This window comes from Arvicola amphibius, chromosome 8, assembly GCF_903992535.2.
Source record: "Arvicola amphibius chromosome 8, mArvAmp1.2, whole genome shotgun sequence".
NCBI classification, from domain to species: domain Eukaryota; kingdom Metazoa; phylum Chordata; class Mammalia; order Rodentia; family Cricetidae; genus Arvicola; species Arvicola amphibius.
This window is the reverse complement of record NC_052054.1, coordinates 106,789,169-106,812,753: the sequence shown is the minus strand read 5'-3', so window position 1 is coordinate 106,812,753 and position 23,585 is coordinate 106,789,169. Positions and strand designations below refer to the sequence as shown.

The window sequence follows — 23,585 nt, the reverse complement described above, 5'->3', positions numbered from 1 at the left end:
GTACCATCTGTCACTCACAGGTGTTTGTCTTGTTTTGCTTTATGACTCATTGTGTCATCAAAAGTTAAGCAGAGGCTGTAGTGACCTTGTCTAACCACAGACACATCAAGTCACTTGTTAGTGTCATCTTTTGTCTTTTTCCCCAAAATACTTTGGGAACTGACTAAATTGGGTATGTTTCTCAACAGTTACCATGGCTACAATGAGCAGTCAGAGAAGTAGATTTGTTATTGGAAGTATATAATAAAAAGAATAAAAATTTAGCATTGAAAATGTATCATGGTTTGTTTTTAACCTTTTTTTCCAGCTTGTTTCCATTGGGATTTTGTTGTTCCAAATTAAGTATTCTCCAAGTCTATCTCTCTTTTTCCCTGAGAAAATAGGAAACAAAACCAAAACCAGATACTTCCAAAAGGTTGCAATATACGTAGTAGTGCTTTTCAGACTTCCCATGTAACTTGTAAAAAGCCTAGTACATAGTAAGAAATATATAGCCCATAGGTTTGTAATTATCAAGTCTTTGTTATTTAACCTGCTGTTCTGGCATTATGTCATTTTGATACAAGCTAAAATAATCAGAGAGGAGAGTGCCTCAGTTGAGGAAATGCCTCTATAAGATCAGGCCACAGACAAGCCTGCAGGGCATTTTCTTCATTAGTCATTGATGGGGAGGGCCCAGTCTATTATGGGTGGTAACATCCTTGGACTGGTGACACTGGGTTCTATAAAAAAGCAGACAAATCAAGCTATGATGAACAAGCCAGTAAGCAGCACCCTTCATGGTCTCTACTTCAGCTCCTATCTCCAGGTTCCTGCCCTGCTTGAGTTCCTGCCCTCACTGCTTTTGATGAGCTGTGATCTGGAAGTGTGAGTGTAATAAACCTTTCCTCTCCAAGTTGCTTTGGCCTTAGTGAGTCATATCAGCCACAGTCACCCAAACTAGGACTCCTAGGTTTACCCTGATGCCATTTTCATGGCCTTGACCTTGATTCACTTAATTTAATCGCACATTAATACAGAAAATATCTTTAGGCAGTTTTGTTTGTATCCCAAGGGACACTGTGAAAATAATAATAACAAGAATTAACACTTTAGTGCTTGCTGAGTGCAAGGCATCGATGTGAGGCTGTTTGATTTGGATTTTAAATATCTCCAAAAGTTTGTGTGCTTTGAGGTCTCCTATGTCTAAGCTACATCTAGTTCATATCACTTATTGTTGCTTATGGGTCAAGATGTAGGAATCTCAGCTCCTTCTCCAGCACCATGTCTGCCTGCATGCCACCATGTCCCACCATGATCATAATGGACTAAATCTCTGAAATGTAAGCCACACAGTTAAATGTTTTCCTTTATAAGAGTTGCTGTGGTCATGGTGTCTTCACAGAACAGAAACCCTGACTAAGACAGTATGTATGCACCATCACACCCAGCCTGACATGTTTTAGAAAATATAACTCTTATGCTGATAAGCATCAATTCTGTTTATAGAAATATTATCACTCCTACCACCATTAAAATCCTTTTCCCTGTAGGAATTAGGAACCTTCTTTCCATGCCTGTTTACCAGTCCTCATCTTTATGGACTTCATTGTCTCTCTTTGTGTAAAATGGTCCCTGCAGTCTCAGATTAGTCCATGGTTTCTTAAAGCAGCCTGAAAAGCAAACCCATTAGGGCAATACAGACAGACCACACAAAGATGAGATCTACTCCTCGGAACTGTGATCGAGTAGGTGAAGATGAAAGGAGGTGAAAGGAGAATCAGAAGTTCAAGACCAAACTGGGTTATATGGGCAGGCTTGTCTAAATGAGAACAAAGAACAACATAAGAATTCTCACTTAACTATTGATAGAATTGTTTATGCTTTGTAACTAGCTTAAAATATGAAAAAAAGGTGAGGTATCTTGGGCTTAAACAGCATGGGTTAGAGACTGTCATAGAAAATTAAATCTATCATCTATCTCTCTATATCTATCAATCATCTATCTATCAATCTATCTGTATGTATGTATGTTTGTATGTCTGTCTAGCTATCCACCAGTCTATCACGTACCATCTCCTGTTTCACTGCTTTTAGGTGAAATCCTTTTCAGTACTTTTTTTTTTTAATTTCTGTCAATAGAATTGAGCTTTTCTTGTAAGGTTATATAATGTAATTTCACAGATTAGATTTTTAAAATGTAAGTCTTCATACAACAAAAGTATTTGCAGAAAGAGTCCAAGGGAAGGTCCCCAATGAATGTTGAAAGAGAGAGCATCCTGCTCCATAAATGTACTGTAGCGATCTGATCTGGTGAAATGTTCAAGCAGACTCAGTGAGGGCTTAGGTCTTTTTTTCCAGTAAAGCATGGGTGGTCTCGTCTACTCATAAACGTATTAATTAGTTCTGTCCACCAATATGATTCTGTCACTGAAAGAGTTGTTTGAAAGGGTCTTGCAATTAGAAATTAATGCTATTCCTCATGAAGCTAATTTCCAGAGAGACCCATAGTTCTGGAATATTATCTTTCTTGATAATTTTTGGCCATGATATATTAAGTTACTCTCAGGTCTCTAATCCATATAAACACTTGTAAGATTCTATACTAAATCAGCAGAAGTGTAATTCTCTCTCATGCAGGCAGGTAATAAAATGACTTCAAATTTCCTATGCAAATTCTCTCATGTGAATTCATTCCAGTTTTCAGGTTACTGGAAAAATGTTAATAGAGTCACAATCATTCAAAATATTCCTTTTATTGTATAGAAATAATATAAAGAAAATTCATTATGTAAGAGTACTAGGTAAAATATTAGTAAATGAGTAAGTCTCTATTTTTCTCAAATTAATCTGCAAGATGAATGCAGCTCTAGTCAGAGATTCCAATGGACTAAGTGGGCAGGGGGAAATAACCTTAAATTTATTTTAAAATCCACCCCCAGCAGGTCATCAGGTCACCTAGCCTTGAGCTCTCCTTTCTTTTCTGTAGTTTTGATAGGCACCAAAGGTGGAAGTAGTGGGGGACCAAGGCATGAACAGGTAAAGGACTGAGGGCCAAGCAGCATCTCCAGCTACTGCAAAATAGCATAGGGAATGGTTTTCAGATTCTTTTTTTGTTATTGTTTTTGTTTTTTTAACAGGGTTTCTCTGTCTAGTCCTGGATGTCCTGGACATCAATCTGCAGACCAGGCTGGCTTTAAACACATGGAGACTCATCTGCTTCCACCTCCTGAGTACTGGGATTGAAGGCATGCACCAAATGCCAGGTTGTTTTCCAGATTCTTATTTCACATTTATACAAAGAGGAAAATCCCAAGGGGATTACATATGTAAACATTAAAAATGGCCAGTTCCTGCCAGGCAATGGTGGCACACACCTTTAATCCCAGCACTCAGGAGGCAGAGGCAGGCAGATCTCTGTACGTTCAAGGCCAGCCTGGTTTACAAGAGCTAGTTCCAGGACAGGCATCAAAGCTACAGAGAAACCCTGTCTCATAAAAACAAAACAAAACAACGACAACAAAAACAAACAAACAAAGAAAAGGCAAATAAAAAAGAAATTCAAAACCTCTCAGCTGTGGGCTCCTGTAAAAAGTCAAAATTAAGTTATATACTTTCTTACTACAAGAAACCAGGACACAGTCACAATGAGATCAAAGCAAAACCAAACTCCAACTGCAAATATCTCAGTATCTAATGTCTGGGATCCACTTTTGATCTCTGGTTTCCCCCAAGGAAGCTTTGGTCACTTCCTTGTTTCCACTCTGTGCCACACACACAATTTGTCTTTTAGGCTCTGACTGGCTCTACATCATTGCTGCTGCTGTTCTTGGTGATCATCCTATGGTACTGGCATCTCCATAATGCTGGGGTCTTCTGCTGTAAATGGGCTGTACTTTCACAAATAGTCCCTCCTTGGGTGTATTCATGGTTCCAAGCCTCAACTTCTCTACATGATCCCTTCAGTCCTAGGTCTCAACTGCTGCTGAGGCTTCATCTTTACCAGTGACCTCTCCTGGCCTCTCAAAGTGCCAAGCCTCAGCTGCTCCCCATGACCCCTTCATCCCTTCAAAACCAGTAACACCTGATTGACTCTTATACTATCAAGTTCAGTTTCCAGTGGGAGATACAACCTTGGCCACCTCTAAAACACAACTTCTCTGTGCTGACTCTCAGTAAACACTTTCTGAATTTCACCTCAGTAATGTTGGTCTCTTATTAATCACCTCTAATTTCTCAGCCCCTGAAATCCAGCATCAATCATCCCAGTAAAACAAAGCTTTTACTTTGGTGGTTCTGGCTTCTTGCTAAGCCAATAAGAAGATAGAGCTAATGGGCCAAGCAGTGATTTTATTAATACAGTTTCTGTGTGATTATTTCGGGGCTAAACTAGCTGGGATGCCGGGATGAACAAGCAGTCTCCTTGCAACAATTGGAGCCAATGTGATGGACTAAATCCACTTAAAAACCCGAGAGAGTTTAATTTTAAACACAAAAATTACAAAGTTTAACACAGCTTTTTGCTGTTTGCTGGTGGCATGCCACAGCTCCTTTAAGAGAGGTTTTCCTGACTCAGCCATAGCAAAAGAAAAAGAGCTACACAGTTTTAAAATGCCAGCTTTCTGGGCTATGCTGCTAGCATGAACTCTGGCTCTTGCAAGAGACAGATCATTTGGATGGGGTTTGTGAGTAAAGTGTGACAGCTTGCTTAATGGCAATGTGGACTGTTTAATGCCTGGAAGTGGGGTGGTGTGCAGCTCAGAGGCACAAGTAGCTCTGCCATGCTGAACTGTGCCAAGCACTGAGCAGGCACTACCATATTTATCATAGTAACAGCGCAGCTTAAGTTTTAGACTGGGCAGGCAAACAGGTGGTACTGTATTACCCCTACTAATGGCACAACTTAAGTTTTTAAGAAGTGCTTAGCATTTTAAGAAGTGCTCCTGGACAGTAAAGAACTAAAGATTCACAATAGGATGGATTCAGACATAAATGACCTCTAAATGGGTCACAGTGTTGGATAAATGTATGTAGGCTTGGAAAAATTATTTTGCTAACTGGTGACTAAGATGAACCTATCATACAGGATACACCACTTAAAGACCTGATTAACAGCAGCCCTAAACAGCAGGAAGCAGTATGGACAATTCTATGCCCATATTCCCAAATATTGTCTATAAATGTTTGTTTACATTTAAAGGGGGTATGATATAAATGTGAATAATTTGCATTGGTATGGATCTTGGTTTATTGATACAAATTTAAGGTGAATTTTGTTATACTGTATATGTATATTTCTGCCCTTGATTAAGGTATTGTGTTTGTGTAGTTCATTTAAAAAATGTAATGTATTATAAGAGATATATGTTAATAGATAGTCATCTATAATAGTCAAGCTTGTAGTCATGTTAGTTAGATTTTCTAGATTATAGAGATATATTTCAGTTACATAGGTATTCTTTAAATCTTTGTGTGTCTGTGAGTGTGTGTGTGTGTGTGTGTGTCTGGCTCAGTTGATAAAGTGTTTCTCACTAAGCATAAGGACCTAAGTTCAGATCCCCAGTACTGTGTAAAAACTTGGGTGCAGCAGTGAGTATCTATGATCCCAGAGCTGAGGAGATACAGACAGGAAGGTCTCTGAAGCCTACTCACCAGCCACCCTCACTGTATCAGTGAGTTTTAGGTTCAATGTGATACCTTTGTCTCAAAATGAGGCAGATGATATAGGTGGGTCTTCTGCCTATGTGTTAATTTCATTGGTTAATAAAGAAACTGCCTTGGCTTTTTGACAGGGCAGAACTTAGATAGGTGGAGTAGACTTAACAGAATGCTGGGAGAAAGAAGCAGAATCATGCAGGCGCCATGCTTCTACCCAAGACAGATGGTGGTTAGAATCTTCCTGGTAAGCCACCACTTTGTGGTGGTACACAGATTATTAGAAATGGGTTAATCAAGATGTGAGAGTTAGCTAATAAGAGGCTAGAACTAATGGGCCAGGCAGTGTTTAAATGAATACAGTTTCAGTGTAATTATTCCAGGGCTAAGCTAGCTGTGCAGGAGCTGGGTGGGACAAAAAGCAGACCTGCCCACTGCTTGCCTCATTACTACAGGCAGAGAGATTGAAGATGATATTTAACATCAACTCCTGGTATCTACACATATCAGAGGAAGACACACATGCAAACAGCAGCCTGTATGAGTATGTAGGAAGGCTCAATCTTGCAAAATTGAAGGGTAACTGGGGAGGGATAGTCCTGCCAGCCTGTGATGGAGAGGATGGGTAGGGGTTGGGTAACCCTGCAGCCTGTATGAGAAGGGTATGAGAGACCTGCAGTTTATTTGGGAGGCATACAGACAATGCTGTCAGCAGGCCAACCTTGACTTTATCTGAGCTGTTGGTCAAACTTGCTCCAGAAACTGTCCCTAGCGCTGGGGCTGGGGCCAACTTTGCTCTGGTGGCCATTCTCTTCTGTGATTGTTTCTTAGACCACGTGCCCTTTCTGAGGTTATTTGTGCACCATCTGCTTCCATTTCTGTTTGCTATGGAGTCTTGGGCATGATGGGTGACAGTCTTTAAGGTCTCAGGCCCTAGATGATCATGTGAAATGAAGTGACCTCTCCCCCCAGGATCAACTTCATCTCTTTACTTGGGTGAAAAGCTGTTGACTGCTTTTGAGACCTGTGTGCCACAGCCAACGGCTCCCACTCACCTGAACCAAAAGCATCGCGTGAGTGATCCACCATCCAGGCTAACACTCTTTTGCTTGAAAGGAAGTCTAGGCTTTAGTTACAGAGTGTAGTGAGGAGCTACAGAATGGATAACTGAATCCACAGAAAGCCTGAGAAAGCTTGGAAAAGAATAGAGTAAAGCATGTTTTCTTGATAGCAGCAATTTCTCGGGTCTGCTCTGCTTGCTAGAGGCTAGCAAGCACTCTCATCTAAGTGGCTTCCTGACTCAGCTTTAGCTGCAAAACCATGCAGCTCTTTTAAGAGGTCCTGCCACGAAACACTTAAATGGTGTTGATGAAAAGCTGAACGTGTGTTTTTCGGTTTTCAGCCATAGCAGGAAAAAAGCTGTGCCGTTTTAAAATGCCAGCTTTCTGGGCCGTCCTGCCAGGGCAAACTCTGACTCTTTCAAGCAGGCAGTTCTGACTATGGAGCTTTTAATTTTTGTTTAACACTGTTGCAGCTTGCTTGCTGGCAGGGACCTTGAACCACCACAGAGTTGTGGTGATAAACATGGCTATAGCCAGTACCTCTGCCATGAGGCTGGAAAGCTAAGGAATGGGCTGGATCCAGCTGCCAAAGCCATAGCTTTAGTCCTACTGATATTGCTTGGTAAATTAAAGGCTTATGTGGTCAGAAAAAGAGAGAGAGATACAGTAAAGAGAGATTCAAAAAGAAAACTTCTAAATGATTTACAGTGTGTTAAAAATATATGCAGCCTAAAGGTTAAAAGTAAAAAAAAAAAGTGAAGTAGTTGGGTGTGGTAGTACACACCTTTAATCCCAACACTTGAGAGGTAGAGGTAGATTGACCTCTGTGATTTGAAGGTGTGGTAGCACACACCTTTAATCCCAATGCTTGGGAGGCAGAGACCGGAGGATCTCTGAGTTCAAGGACAGCCTGGTCAACAGAGTTATTCCAGGACAAAGATATACAGAGAACCTGTCTCAAAAAATAAAAGTAAAAATAAACAAAATAGAGGTTAAAATAAAGCTGCACAAAGATGGAAAATACACAGAGAATCTTGATACTGTAGGCTATTACGCTCTCTTTGAATTGTTTGAATGCTGAGGAAGGAGCAACAGCTGCTAAAAGATATTTGTTTATAAATGCTGCTGAACTAATCCAACATAGATATTTTGAAAATACCTTGACTTCAGAATTTGGATCTAAGGATATGATACTTTGGAAAAGAGATTCTTCTTTTGTTTTTACAGAAAATGAGACCCTGTGGATTTCTTCTATCCAAATATGGTATGATAGACCATGCCCTCCTGAAAGGTTGCTGTGAACACCCTCAAAAAACTATTTCACCCAACTGATGACTGAGATGTACCTGGCTCACAGGTTACACCATGAAAGATCTGATTAACAGCGTCCCCATTCAGCAGGAAGAAGTTTGGAGAGAAATAACTGCATCCATATTCCCAAATATTGTTTATAAATGTTCTATTACATTTAAAAGGGGAGATGATATAGATATAAATAAGTTGGATTGTTGTGAATTTTGGTTACTGATATTAATTTAAGGTCAGTCTTGTTATATGTATTTCTGATCTTGATTAAGGTATTGTGATTGTGTAGTTCTTTTAAGAATGTAATGTATAACTGGAAAATATAGGTTGCTAATGGATAATCATCGATAATAGTAAAGCTTGTAGTCATGTTAGATTTTCTAGATATATAGAGATATATTTCAGTTAGATAGGCATTCCTAATACCTTTCAAAGACTACATTATATGGCATTTAAATCTTTTAGTAAGTTAGGGCTTTTCATGACAATGAGACACGTCTGCTCCTGGCAGCACCAATCTACTTCAAGAGGAAGATGGGCATTGAAGAGTCTCCTAATGGAGTTGGTTAGCCATTTGGGCAAGAAACTGCTCTTGCCTGGACTGATGGATGAACTAGACACAAAGAACCAGCAGAAAGAGGACTGCTGAACTTGCCTAAAGATGAGATGGTCTTTCAGGGTTCCTGATTCATGAAAGAGTCTGTGAGACATTCTGCAGGACACAGCAGAAAATGACTGAACTGTCTTTGAAATTTCCTGCTTCATGGAAATGTCTGCTGGAAACTATGGGCCTGAAGGCCAAAGATGGATGCCCCAACGGTACAGAGGAACTTTGGGTGACTGTCCAGGCAGTGAGTTGTCTCTGTCATTTCTAGAGTTTTGGAAGTTGCTTACTTCTCATTTACTTAGGTAATATTATATCCATCTGGACTCTTTGACGGAACTGAAGAATAAATATATAGTTATAGTTTTCCTTAGTTATGATAAAAGATAGAGTGGATATAAATATTGTAACTATAATTCTTGCATGATAACTGTTTTGTTATATATAATTTTACTATGTTAAAGTGAAAGCCTTTCTTTTTTGTTTAAACAGAAAAAGGGGAAATGATGTAGGTGTGTCTTCTATCTATCTGATGATTTAATTGGTTAATTAATAAAGAAACTCCTTGGCCTGATAGGTTAGAACATAGGTGGGTAGAGTAGACAGAACAGAATGCTGGGAAGGAGGGAAGTGAGGCAACTGCCCCGCCTTTCCTCTCTGAGATAGACGCAATGAAGCTCTGGCCCAAAATGGACGTACGCTAGAATCTTCCCGGTAAGGCACCACTTTGTGGTGCTACACAGATTATTAGATATGGGTTAATCAAGATGTGAGTAAGAGGCTGAAACTAATGGGCCAGGCAGTGTTTAAATGAATACAGTTTGGTGTTGTTATTTCGGATATAAAGCTAGCCAGGTGGCCGGAAGCCGGGCGGGACGAAAAGCAGGCCTGCCCGCAGCTCCTCACTACAACAGAGAGAAGTATTTGCTACATCTAGAATTTTAAATTGTTCTTACTTGTCCTTTGTCTTTTCCTGGTGCTCGAGCTGTCAGTATGAGACGTACCTGGAAAGAAAAGGGAAAAGAAAACCAACAATGTAGAACCAAAATGGCCACAGGAATTCCCTGAAGACTTAAGAAGTCAATATCGAGAATATCTCCTTAAATGGACAGCATTTGAACTACAAAGATGCATTCATGATCTTTCCTGTTTCTTTCCTTCCAAAAAGGATAGAGACCCACAGCCATTTAATCCTCACTGCAAATCATCCCACAAATTCAATATTGGGGGGCTGGGGAGTGTGGCCATACGAAAGAAGAAGATGACTGTCACTCATCTACGGCGATTGCATTAAGCCCCGATTCATGACGATTTTGAAGGAATAAGTGAGGACATGGCCGCTCCTAGGTAAGGCTGAGGAGGAGGTTTATTGTGAATGTGAGGGAGATGTTCTGGGATAATCCTTTCTGTACACGGTGAAGATGTGTCTTTGCCAAGGCACCTTCCGATGGGTTTAATAAAGGAGTTGACTGGCTGGTAGCTAGGCAGGAGGTATAGGCGGGACAGCCAGACAGAGCATGGTGGGAGCAAGAAGGGTGGAATCTCAAAAGTCAGGGAGACAGAGAGGGAAGCAAGATGCATGTGCTGCGTGTAAAGAAGGTACAGCCACATGGCTAAGGGTAGATAAGAATTACAGGCTAATTTAAAATGTAAGAATTAGCTAGTCACCAGCTTGAGCTATCACCTGAGCATTTATAAATAATAATAAGTTTCTGAATGATGATTTGCTGAGACACAGAGCAACTCTGCCTACAGGAAGAGAACAGCCACAAGCATCTGGAAGGGTCCAGACTGAACCAGGTCAGCAGACTGAATCAGGTCATGGAGTTGGGGGTGAGGGGAGGGAAAATCCGGGAGTAGAGACGGCCAGTGGCCAAGAGACCAAGAGAGCTAGAGACCAGGCGACCAAAATGGCTGCGCCTATACAGGATCAGAAGCTGGGGGAAGGGAAGCAAGGCCCTGTTCCTGGGAGGGAGAAGTTTAGGGTAGGGGTGAGGTGATAAGTGTTGGGAGGAGCCACAGGTACTGAGTGAGACTTGTCTTGGGTTTCATTGACACATTACACATTTCTTTTTATAAAAAAAAGGTACAGATGAGAGAATGGTCTCCCAGGGGGCCTGCTATGCAGTGTTGTGTGGTCAGAAGCAACCACAGCAGAGAGCTTGAGACTCTGATGCCCTTGGTGCAGACGAGCCGGTCTTATGCTTTGCACCCAGCTCACTGCTTAGTACTAAGCTCCATGCTTCTGATAGAATCATTTTCTTTCCTTTGTTTTTGTTTTGTTTTGTTTTTGTTTGTTTATTTCTGAGACAGGGTTCCTCTGTGTAGCCCTGTCTGTCCTGGAACGCACTCTGTAGACCAGGCTGGCCTCAAACTCACAGAGATCCACCTGCCGCTGCCTCCAGTGCTGGCATTAAAGGTCTGCACCACCACCACCTGGTTACTTTCTGGATTCAGAAGAGTTGTGATCACGGAGCTGAGGAGATGACTCAGATGACTCAGTGGCTTTGACTCAGAATTCCCGTTTAAAAAGAAAAGCTGGCTATGGTGACATGCACTTGTAACTGCAGTGCTGGGGAGATGGAGACAGACAGGTCCCTGGGCTCACTGACCAGCCGACCTAGCCTGCTTGGTGAGCTCCAGGCCAGTGAGAGACTCTGTCTCATAAATAACCAGGGGTCACACCTGAGAAATGATACCTGAAGAATATTACCTCAGGTTTATCTCTCAGCTACACAGACAGGCACACAGACACAGACACACACACATACACACACAGAGAGAGACAAAGAGAGAGAGAGACAGACAGACAGATAGACAGACAGACAGAGGCAGAAAGAGTGTGTTATGCTCAGCTCCTCACTGTAGAAATGTGGCTAGCTGACAATATCAATTTGGGAACCATGAAAGAAGAAAAGTCTAGAAAGAGGAAACTAGGAAAAATTTGCAAAGCTCTGAAATTCCAGTACAAGAATGCCCCTACCCTTGGAGCTCATGATCCTACCTCAGGTTTACTATTTTATCTTATGAGCTAACCCTGAAGGTGAGAATCTTCACACCACACTTTTCTTTTCCTTGTTCCTTTTGGGGTCTCCTGTGACGTTTGCATCTTTTCAACATGTTTTGACAGCATTGCTTTTCTCTTGGGGTAATTGTGGGAGTGTTAAATAAAGATGGTGGGTCTTCTATTTCTCTGATGACCATTGGGAACAGGGCCAGGCAACTCTTCCACCTAAAAATCTGTACTAAAAATTGAACTTCTACTAAATATTAGAAAGACTTTTAATATATGAATGAAATCACTAACATCTTTGGATTCACCCAATACAGCAGTTAGCATGCCTGATCAACTTAGAAGTTAAAGCAGGAATAACCTAAAATCAAAACCAAACTTGTATTGTACTTTGAAGAATAGGGCCAAGAAGAGTGAATCTCTTATTGAACACACAGTTCAAGTATGTTAAAGAGGCCTCATTTTCTCTTACCTCTTCTCCTATACATGTTTATGAATGTAGTAGGATTTCTGGAATTTTCAGGCTCTGTAAGATAAAAAGGAGAAAACTATTATGTCATGGAAAATTATTTTCAGATGTGTTTCATTTGTTTATGCTGTGGAGCATTTGTTTAATGATGCAAAGATGTGTTTGATGTAGGTGTGTCTTCTATCTATCTGATGATTTCATTGGTTAATTAATAAAGAAACTGCTTGGCCTGATAGGTCAGAACATAGGAGGGTGGAGTAGACAGAACAGGATGCTGGGAGTGAGGCAGATGCCTTGGGCAACCGCCATGCCTCTCCTCTCTGGGATAATCACCATGAAGCCAGCCGCCAGGTCAGACATGCTGAATCTTTCCCGGTAAGACACCATCTTGTGGTACTACACACATTACTAAATATGCATTAAAGCAAGACATGAGAATTAGCTAATAAGAGGCTGAAACTAATGGGCCAGGCAGTATTTAAATGAATACAGTTTGTGTGTTGTTATTTCGGGTGTAAAGCTAGACATTTGGGATCCGGGCGGGATGAAAGCAGGCCTGCCTGCCTCCTCAGTACATGTGTTACCTTCTTTTATGTTACATTTGTTAACTCTGCGAAGCTGTGTTACTCTGCCTGCCTAAAACATTTTAGAGCAAGGCAGGAGAAAGGATAGGTGGGGCTGGCAGCTAGGGAGAATAAACAGAAGGAGAAATCTGGGAAGAGTAAGGAGAAAGAGCGGGAAAAGGAGGAGAGGAAGATGCTAGCAGACAGTTACCCAGCCCCCAGCTCCCCAGCCCCCAGCTCCCCAGCCCCCAGCTCCCCAGTCCCCAGCCCCCAGCTCCCCAGTTCCCCAGCCCCCAGCCCCCAGCTCCCCAGCCCCCAGCTCCCCAGCCCCCAGCTCCCCAGCCCCCAGCCAACCACACAGTAAGTGTGAAAATGAGACTACAGAAGTAAGAAAAAGACAAACATCCACAGGCCAAAGGTAGACGGGTTGATTTAAGAAAAGCTGGCAAGAAACAAGCCAAGCTAAGCTAAGACCGGGCATTTATAACTAATAATAAGCCTCTGTGTGTGTGTGATTTATTTTGGAGCTGGGTGGCGGTTCCCCCAAAGGACCCAAGAATAAAGAGTAAAAAGAGCAAAAAAAAAAAAAAAAATCCAAGAGTATAAAAAGTAATAAACAAAACAACCAACAACAACACCGTTATTTGTACTCAAAGTTAATTTTGTGGCTCTGCATCAAATGAGCCTGTGTTCCCAGGACAGTCTGAAGGAATGCTTCTCTTGTATTGAACCTGGTTCCAGAGGCCCTGTGTCTGAGACTGAACCCATCCTGGATTGCGCTTTAAGTCTTTGTGGTCGTCTGTTCATGGCTCTCAAGCACCAGTAGCTCTAGTTTTCTCAAGTATAAATGAGCAACAACCTAGTTCCCACAGCTCCCTGCTAAGGTTCTGTGATGACCAGATGACTTCTTTCTTGTTAAAATCCTATTTTAAAAAAACTTAACATATGCCAACATATTTTTCTTTTCTTTTCTTTTCTTTTCTTTTCTTTTCTTTTTTTTTGGTTTTTCGAGACAGGGTTTCTCTGCAGCTTTTTTAGAGCCTGTCCTGGAACTAGCTCTTGTAGACCAGGCTGGCCTCGAACTCACAGAGATCCGCCTGCCTCTGCCTCCCGAGTGCTGGGATTAAAGGCGTGCGCCACCACCGCCCGGCCTAGCTTAAGACACTTTTAATCAAAGCAAAAACTATTATAACCAGCATTTATACGTGCAGAGATATTACAGTATTTAGTATACTAAATATTTTGAATACATCTTCTGTCAGTGTGAACGTAGTGGCAGTTTGTCTATCACATTAGAGCACAGCCATGCAGATGACCGAGTTGGAACTTTTTCTGCATGCATATATATGCCAAGTTGTCAGCATGACAGAAGTAACAGATGTTATTTTTGTATTTTAAAAAACCAATTTGTTGTATATAATTTTTAAAATTTCTTTTATGCAGATCAATTTTTAAGCTCATGTAGGTAGGCGTCTTTACACTTGTAACTAAAGAATGTCAGTGTTCAGCCAGGCAGCATGACAGAGTGGTCAGTTCAGTGGTGGCAGCACTGAAGGGGACTGTCCACTGTCCACTTCTGCTTTGCTCTGAGAGTGTCGTCAATTTGTGGTATGTTTAGTGTCATAGAAATTTTATATTGAGGATAAACCAAAATCAACATAACAGAGTTTCAACAAACTGAAAAAGGGTGAGCACACTTGGCTTATATTTAAATGAATTGATAGTAACTAGTAACTAAACTTCTTTGATCATTATAACAATTATGATTAAAAGTATCAGATGTAATGCCAGAAGATGATGGTATATGAGCAGTGTAGGGTAACTCTTATTAAAAGTATCAGATTGTAATGCTGGAAATGTAGGTATCTCTGAAAATATTTCTCAAAAATCATACATTAAATTTCTTTGAAATATTATAGAAATGAAGGCTGTTTGATTTTTAAATTTTAGTCAATCAAGTAAATACAGTCTGCGCCTGAATTTAAATTTTGTCTTTTGACTGTCCTAATAACTTATTTCTGAATTATAAAAATAAGCTGCTTTGACAAGAGTGACAATTAATGTACCAACTGAGTGTTTAATTTCTGCATCATAAATCAGATATATTAATGTTGAGCATTAACAGGTATTGTCACATATTTGACTTTAGTATGCATAGAGTGAAATGGAACAAGTAACTAAATGGGGACTAAAATTGGCTTTACTTTTAAATACTTTGTTATAAATCAAGAATAAATTGATATTTTAAAAAAGATTTAAATGTTTTATTTTGCACATGATTGTTTGCTTGTCTGTGCATCACATGCATGCTTGGCGCCCTTGGAGATCAAAAGAGGATGCCAGCCCTGCAGAGAGAGTTTCGGTGCCGGGAACCAAACCTGAATTCTCTGCAGGAGCAGTAAGTGCTTTTAACTGCTGAGCCATCTCTGCAGCCCTTATGCTGTGGGACAATGGTCTGTACCCTGTCACTTGTATCATTGTTAATAAAATGCTGATTGACCAGTCGCCAGGCAGGAAGTAGAGGCAGGACAATGAGAACATGAGAACTCTGGGAAGAGGTAAGTTTAAGTCTATCCCAGCCTCAGAGAAAGCAAGATGTGACTGCCTCACCAAAAATGGTACCAAGACATGTGGTTAACTCACATGGGCTAAAATAAGTTATAAGAATTAGTTAATAGAAGAGCCAGTCAGTTTATAATTGATGTAGATCTCTGTGATTCTTTGGGACTGAACGACTGCAGGACCCGACAGAACAGAGAAACCCCAGACTTATCATATCTGCTTGATATGTAAATAGCACAAATTATTGTTTGTAGACTTTCTAAGCTAATGACAAATGACACTGTTATCAATAAACAGAAGAATTCTATTCTTATTATACTCTATAAACTATAAAGCCACTGCAGAAACTAAATGTGCTATTTCAACTCTTTGGTAATAATAGGTGCAATCTCATGGAGTAAAGAGAGTATCCTTTTACTAGTTTATTTATTTATTTATTTATTTATTTTTGCTATATTTTATTTTATCTCTCAGCTGGGCTTGTCCGGATAAATCATTCTCTGGTGAGTTTGGATTTTCTGATAAGATCAGAGAAGAAGAATGCAAAAAGTGGTACCCTAGAGTTGCAGAATCAAGGCTTATGGAGAATGCTTGGATTACAATTCGAGCCATTACAGTTCAATTTGGACATCCCACCGTCTAGAAGTTGCAATCCTAGCCAACTTCTGGTACAATCTAGTGTCTTGAGCATGTGACTTCACAGGCCCCCTTTCCCTCATTTGATTCTAAGTCATGGATACTGATCACTATACCAACTAGTTGAATTATCTGGAATCCCCTGGTTGTGAACAAAAAAATCAATTTAGTAGGAAATTCCCTAATAAGAAATTTTAGAAATACCCTGAATCTGCTTTAAAAGCCTGGCCTCCATCCATGCACATGGGTCTGCCTTTCTAAATTACCAGAATAGTAGGTTAGTGAAACTCCATTTTGATGTGTAAGGCAGACACAATTCAATGTCAAGGGGCCATCTGAAATCACTTGGCCTTTTTCTTCCTAAGACTTGACTTCCTACTCACCCCCACCCCACCCCTGCCCATCTTTTTGTATTCCCATCATCTCCTGTGTTTCCTGTAGGAAAATTTGGAAAGTCTTATGTTGAAGAGCCTGAAGAGATAGTTCAGTTGGTAAGGTTCTTGACACACAAGCATGAAGACATGAGTTGGATCTGTACAATCCATGCTAACTCACACATGCAATCCCAGAGCTAGAGAGACTCATTGGCTAGACAGTATAGTTAAATTTGTGAGTTTTAATGCCCCCCCCCCCATGAGAGACCCTCTCTCAAAAAGCAAGATAAATGTCTCTTTAAGAGTAGCACCTGATACTGACCTCTGGCCTCTACAAGTACACACACGTGTGAATGCACACACATACACACACAGACACACACACACACACACACACACACACAAACACAGAGAGACCTTGAAAATCTTACGTTGAACAATTGCCATTGATCTGATACTTCCCACATTTCTATGAAAAATATTATTTTATTTTTGAACCATAGACACAGAGTGTATTTGTAGTCTAAAACGTAAAACACATTTCTACTTTTAAAAGATACATGAAATCCAGGCAGTGGTAACACACGCCTTTTATCCCAGTAATTGGGGAGGTAGAGGCAGGAGGATCTCTATGAGTTCAAAGCCAGCCTGGTCTACAAGGCTAGTTTCAGCACAGGCTCCAAACCTACAGAGAAACCTTGTCTCGAAAAAACAAAAACCAACCAACCAACCAACCAACCAAACAAAAACCCCACAAACAAAAGCAAAAATAAACAAACAAAAGACACATGAACAACTAAAATGAAGGCAGCATTGCAAAGTTTGCTCTTTTGTAACCTTAAGACGGAGAAGTGTTTTCATATGACCTCAGGTTTTGTCCTAGTGTGTTTTCCCTGAGGAAGCACATGTCTAAAGTCTTCTTGATCTAGGAAAGGAATCACCAAGGGGCACACTATAGAATCTTAATCTTCCAACAACCCAGATAGGGCTGAGATAATCAAGCCTTTCTAGTCTCCCCCCCTCCCCCCCGTGTGTGTGTGTGTGTGTGTGAGAGAGAGAGAGAGAGAGAGAGAGACAGACAGACAGACAGACAGAGAGAGAGAGAGAGAGAGAGAGAGAGTCCTGTGCAGCCAAGAATGACCTTGAGCCCCTGATCCTCCTGGCTCCACCCCCAGAGTGCTGGCTTACAGGTTCATGACATCACACCCAGAAACCTTCCTATCCCACAGTTTAGGAAAGAAACTACTCAGTACCCAGGATGACAGTCTCATACTCCATTAGACTTTGGAGAATACATAGACACATATCATCTGTGACTGGTTTTCTTCAACTAGGAGAAAAGGATGTCTATGTGTGTTCTAGTTGTTCTTTAAGGATGTTATAAAGAAAGAAGTGCGCATTATTTGTAAAGTCTTTTGAAAAATCGCTCCAAAAGCCAAGACTTGATGAAGAATTTTGTTAGGAACAGTACTTTGGGTTTCAGAATGTTTTATCTTGAGCTTCTATTTCTTTTTACTTAACCACATAGCTGTATGAGTTGTTTTTGGACTCTAGTCTGAGTTTCTGCTTAGAGGAACTATGATCTTCCAATAAAGGAGTGGGAAGCCTTTTGCTTTCTATAGAAATCATTGGATGAGTCTAACGCTTAGTAAACATGATAATTAGTTTAAGAAACAAACTCACTGAGGCCAGAGGGATGGCTCAGTGGTTAAAGTGCTTGTTGTACAAGCATGAGGACCTGAACCCAAGATGTGCAGTCAGACACTGTAGAATGGACTGTAATCCTAGGGTCCATACAGCAGGACAGGTAGCCAAGACAGAATCCGTGGAAGACTGTGGTCCAGCTAGCCTGGCATACATGTTAATGAACAAGAGTGATGGAGGAGTGTCTATGTGTTACTTTCATTATTAATAAAGATACTGCCTTGGCCCTTTAAGAGAACAGAAAATTAGGTAGGCGGAGTAGACAGAACAGAATTCTGGGAAAGAGGAGGAGACGATTCAGGCAGTCTCCATAGTGAGTCGCCATGCTCCTCTCCAAGATGGATGCAGGTTAAGATCTCTCCTGGTAAGCCACACCTCGTGGTGCTATATAAATTACTAAATATGGGTTAAAGCAAGATGTGAGAATTAACCATTAAGAGGCTACAGATAATGGGCCAGGCAGTGTTTAAAAGAATACAGTTTCCGTGTAATTACTTTGGGCAAAGCTAGCCGGGTGGCGGGACACAGCCCGCCGCTTCTTTCTACACAAGAGGTTAGGTCTCAAAGTAGAAGGTGAGGATGAGCACCTGGGATTGTCTTCTGACCTCCATGAACATACACACCAGTACTTGTACACATGAACATATGCCCAAGTGTGCATGCGCACACATATGCACGCACATATACATACACATGTCTGTTTCTATTGTGTTAAAAATGGATGACTCTATCTATTAATAGGATAAGATTAATCCCCCGGAAGTGTATGCAATGATTTCCCTGCATTTTCCAAAAGAATGAAGTGAAATTCAATGGACAGAACTGGTTTCAGGGATCCATCACACAGAACAGGCTCAGAACAAAACCCATCATAAAACAGTAGCTTGAGAGCAGATGCCCACAACATGTCTTGCTCTCTGGGCTTCCTTACTTGACTGGCAGGTGGCTGAGGTGGATTCCTCTGAGCAGCTGTTTTCATCATCAGAATTATCTTTGGTAAGGTCTGCACGAAGGAAAGAAAGAAAAGTGCCTTAAGCATCTTAGTGTAGTTGAACTTTTTTGGACTGCCAGTTCCCAGATAATAATATAGAGACTTCCTATTAATTATGAAAGCTTGTCCTTAGCTGAAGCGTGTTCCCAACCAGCTCATAAAACTTTAACCTGTTTAATCTACATTTTGCCACATGGCTCATTGCCTTTCCTCAGTACAGTACTTTCAACTTCCTCTGCTGGCAAATCCCCACCTCTGAGATTCTTCCCTGAGTTTCCATCTCAGCCCAGAAGTACTGCCTGTTGTCTCCCGCCTAGCTATTGGCCATTTAGCTCTTTATTAAATCAATCCAAAGGTGGCTTAGGCAGGTGAGGTAACACAGTGACACATCTTCACCCAATGTGATCAAATATCCCGCAACACCTTAGCGGTGACAGCAGGCACACACGGTAGAGAACACCTGACCATGAACACTAAGAAGACCTGAATAGCTAACTCCAGGTTGTACACCATTCCTTTAAGGCTGTGAACACAACTGAGCAAACTGTCATAGAGGTGGTCCCTCCTAGCAACTGACAAGCATCTTGTCTGTACCCTCATTCTGGTTCTCACTTTCCCACACCCTCACCTACCTCTTTTTCACTCCTACTTTGCTCCTTAGCTTTCTTCTTGGCTCTGTTCATCATCCTGTTCTTCATCTGTTCCCCGCGATGGACCTCTTGGTCCTTGGTATGCTTCCCTGCCCATCTCTTCTCACATGTATTTTGGTTTCCTGGTATTTTTCTCTCTTCTTAACTCCTACCGACCCTCCCCCCCACCACATACACCTGCCTTCTCTTAATTTAGAAAAGAAAGCCTGGCCTCACCATTTATTAGCCTCCATTTCTCAATTCTGCCTTTAATTCCCCCCACCTCCTTCTGCTAAGCTTAAGGCTGGCTTTGGTGGGCCTCTTTCCCTTCCTGCCTCCACCTGGCTACTTGCGCTGCCCCCAAAGGACCCTGATGACTTGTCTAAGGCTCTTGCCTGGGATCCTGTAGCAAGTAGGTCAGTCCTCCTTACCTATTACCTCAGAGGCCTGATTGTGGTCGGTCCTTGTGTGGATCTGATGTTCACCGCTCAAGGAAACTGAAGAATTTTCTTGCTTTATATTTACCAGATTCACAGAACAAGGGCGAATTTTGATTCCATGGCTGGGTAGCTCTGCTCCTGGTCCAAATTACAATGCAGAAGTTATTTTCAGGGACTGAGGAGTCAGTTCAGGCTGCAAAGTGTTTGCTGTGCAAGCATGAGTTCAATTCCCAGGATCCACGTAAAAATGACACCTGACATTTTCACAAATGTGGCATCCACTTGCAATCCCAGCACTCAGGAGACAGAGACAGGTGTGTCCCAGGGCATCACCGGCCAGACAGGCAGTCTAGACCTGTCAGCGAGGTCCAGGACAAAAATAAAATGTGCATGATAACTACAAAACACAACACAACCAGAGGGTGACCGCTGGCCTCAGTACACACATGCACACATGCACATGCAGATCAGTGCACATGTATGCATAGAAACATGCACATATACACACAAAGAATATTCACTTAACTCCCTAGAAGATCCTTTTGAATACCCGATTAACCCTTTCCTTGTAATCTCCCTCCCACTCCGTTCTTCCCTTCCCTTCTATCCACTGAATCCTTGGATAGATAATTGGTTTTGATATTTTAAAGATTAAAAAGTGACCAGGCAAGGCTGTACACACCTGCAAATCTGGCACTCTGAATGCTAAGACAGGAGGAATGTTAAGTTCAAGGGCAACCTGGGCTACACAGCAAGACCCTCTTTCAAAAAAAAAATAAATGAAGATAAAATTAAAATTTTATCTTCAGATTAACATTCATATATAAAAGCGGTATTTAAATGATTGCAAAGAGAAACTATCTCTTGGATCAGAAAAGCAGATGACCGACACCCCAGAGGCCTCTAGGTGACACATTCCACTGTCCCTACAGTAAATCTCAAAGTTAAATATCCTCTCCAGTTTCAAGGCTTAAATTAATTTTGTTGCTTATATAACCAATATGAAAGAAATTATAACCATGTTAACTTATCTCTGTTCTCAAAGAAGTCAAAAACTCCCAGGTTGATATATATACATGTGTGTATATATAAGTCACACATGCGTATTAATATGTTTGTGAGATTCTCCTGTATTATTATGTTTGTTATTATAGAAATATGCTGACTTAGGCTGGTAGTGGTGGTTCATGCCTTTGATTCCAGTGCTTGGGAGGCATAGACAGTTGTAGCTTTGAGTCTGAGTTCAGCCTGGTTTACAAAGTAAGTTCCAGGACAACAGCAGTCAAGGATACACAGAGAAACCCTATCTTGAAAAAGAAACAAAAAACAAACAAATGAAAGAAATATGCTGACTTATTATACTTTAATTTTTTGTTTGACTCAGTATGCTTTAATTATTTGTTTCTTAAGATAAACACTTCTGGGAGAATTCTTTCTTATTTGTGTTTTGAGTCATATGTTTTGAGACAGGGTTGCATTTTAGCCAAGGCTTGCCTCAAATTACTTAGCCAAGGATGACCTAGAACTCCTGATCTGCTATTCCTCTTCCTCCTTCTGAGTCCATGTATTATACTCAGCCTTTCCTGTGTCTTCTGATGAACACACATTTCTCCTCTCCTCTGCTGAGGAATGTCATTGTTGAACTCTGGGATGTGTGTTTTCAAACTTCAGAGATTATATCCAACTGTTTCCCCAAATCACACGGTTTCCAGAACCAGCAGAAGCCGCAGAGACAGGGCATAGCAAGCGCAGGAGCCTACAGAGAGTGGGTGTGGTGGGATGTGGTGCTAGGGTACGAGACAAGTGATGGGGACAGGAGCTTGGATTCAACCTTCATTGTCACTCTGACAGTGCGGAGTGCTGAGAGCTGCAGAAGGCACTGGGCTCTAAAGCCCCATGAACTGGTTTGCACCTATTTTATTTCTGCTTTATATAGGTGAGTGCTATCTCCGTGTGGTGGTTTGTGCATGCAGTTTCTGAGGAGGTCAGAAAAGGGTGTCAGATTCTCCAGAGCTGGAGTTAGAGATGGTTGTGGCTGCTAGGAACCAATTCCGGGTCCTCTGCCAGAGCAGCCAGTCATCATAATCTGAGCCATGTCTTTATTCCAATTCATTCTTGGAAGATTTTTCTTTGGTAGAAGACAAGAGATTTGGAGGGAACAATATGGGAGGGACAAAATCAGACAAAAGCCTGTTCTTCTAGTTTAAGTGAGTGTGTTGGGGTTCAACATAGGGTGACTAGGCTTGGGCATGCACACACGGGCAGGCTGGAGAAGGGTGAAAATTGTAATTAAAACAGGGCCAAATGAGGTGAGAGAAGCTCTAAACCACTAGTTTGGGGGGGGGGGGGGGGGGGGTTGTCTGTTATATTATTGAACAGAAGACATCAAAACAGTCTCTACATAGAGACGTCTGTTGGGTCTTCAGAAGGTCTCTAGGCACTTGGGAAAATGAGCCAAGAGGGGATGCCTGGGCTGTAGATGTGTGTTTAAGAAGTAGCAGATCTTTTACAGTGAAACTCAAGATAAGGGAGGCCCTGGTGACCTGAGGGGATTACAAGGTCATTTCACAGTGGGGACATAGTACCCTGATCAGCAGATGTGACATGCTCGTTTCCCCATTTCTTACAGCCCATTCTGACAGTTTTCTCTATTGGGCTCTCTGTGCCTTGCCTAGTTCCCACTCTTTGTTTACTTTCCTATTTTTCATACTTTTCTCCCTCTATGTTTTTTCATTGATTGATTGATTGATTATGTGTTTACTCACTTAGCACATGTGAACCACAGAGCGGGTGGCAGTTAGAGAATATCTGTGGGAGTGGCTTCTCTCCTGTCACCAAGTGCGCCCTGGAGCTCAAACTGGGGTCAGCAGCATTGAGGGCGACCTCACAGCCCCCTCTGTACTTGAAAAGTCACTTTATTTCAGGTCCAGGGCCAAGGGGAGGCAGAGGTGTACTCTGAGCATAAGACTAAGGAGGTGAAGAGGAGAGAGCCTCCTGACCTGGGGAAGTCTCCTTGCCACACCTAGTGTGTCTGCCCTGATGTCCCCTCCTGGATGTCTCAGGTCATCCTTCTGTTTCTTTCCAGCTCCCTAAGCATCACTGATTGTCTCTCCTCAGCGCTGCCCAGTCTTTATCTGCAAGGCTCTCCCCTGGACCTCCTTCCTTGAAAGCTGATAGGAAGAGTCCTACAGGATCTCTGTTCCATTGAACTTCTAAGAAGAAAGGTACCAGTCATTCCATCCCTCAGCCAGCATGGGAAGGTTTGGGCTACACGCTATTCTAAACCCTTCATGCCTGCCCCGCATTGCTACTTATTGTTCTCTAGTTGGTGCCTCTCTCCTTGCTTTTTCTAACCAGGGGCACCCCTCTATTAAAGAGAACAACAACAATCTCCCCCCTCACAGGTGTTAAAATCACCAAGAGACTGTGTCTGGGTGGGGGTGGACAATGTGGGTAAAAACAAAAAAAGAGCATGTTTACTATTCTAGAAAAGCAAAGAACAATATAAAAATGTATTTTTAATACAGGAAAAAGCTGATTTAAGAGCAATCCTGCAATTATCCCCCAACCCAGACCTCACTGACATCAGACTGAACATCC

General features: G+C 41.6%; 1 protein-coding gene across 1 annotated transcript in view; it reads right to left on the bottom strand.

Annotated features, from left to right (window-relative positions):
• LOC119821949 (nuclear autoantigen Sp-100-like) overlaps nt 1-23,585 on the bottom strand; it is a 49,184-nt gene that overhangs the window by 7,506 nt on the left and 18,093 nt on the right. Inside the window, exons 10-15 of the mRNA XM_042055624.1 lie at nt 22,751-22,881; nt 19,984-20,123; nt 18,857-18,928; nt 9,561-9,608; nt 6,157-6,307; nt 3,983-4,045 (exon numbers count right to left, since the gene is read on the bottom strand). Coding sequence (XP_041911558.1) covers nt 3,983-4,045; nt 6,157-6,307; nt 9,561-9,608; nt 18,857-18,928; nt 19,984-20,123; nt 22,751-22,881 — 605 coding nt within the window. The remainder of the gene's footprint in view (nt 1-3,982; nt 4,046-6,156; nt 6,308-9,560; nt 9,609-18,856; nt 18,929-19,983; nt 20,124-22,750; nt 22,882-23,585) is intronic.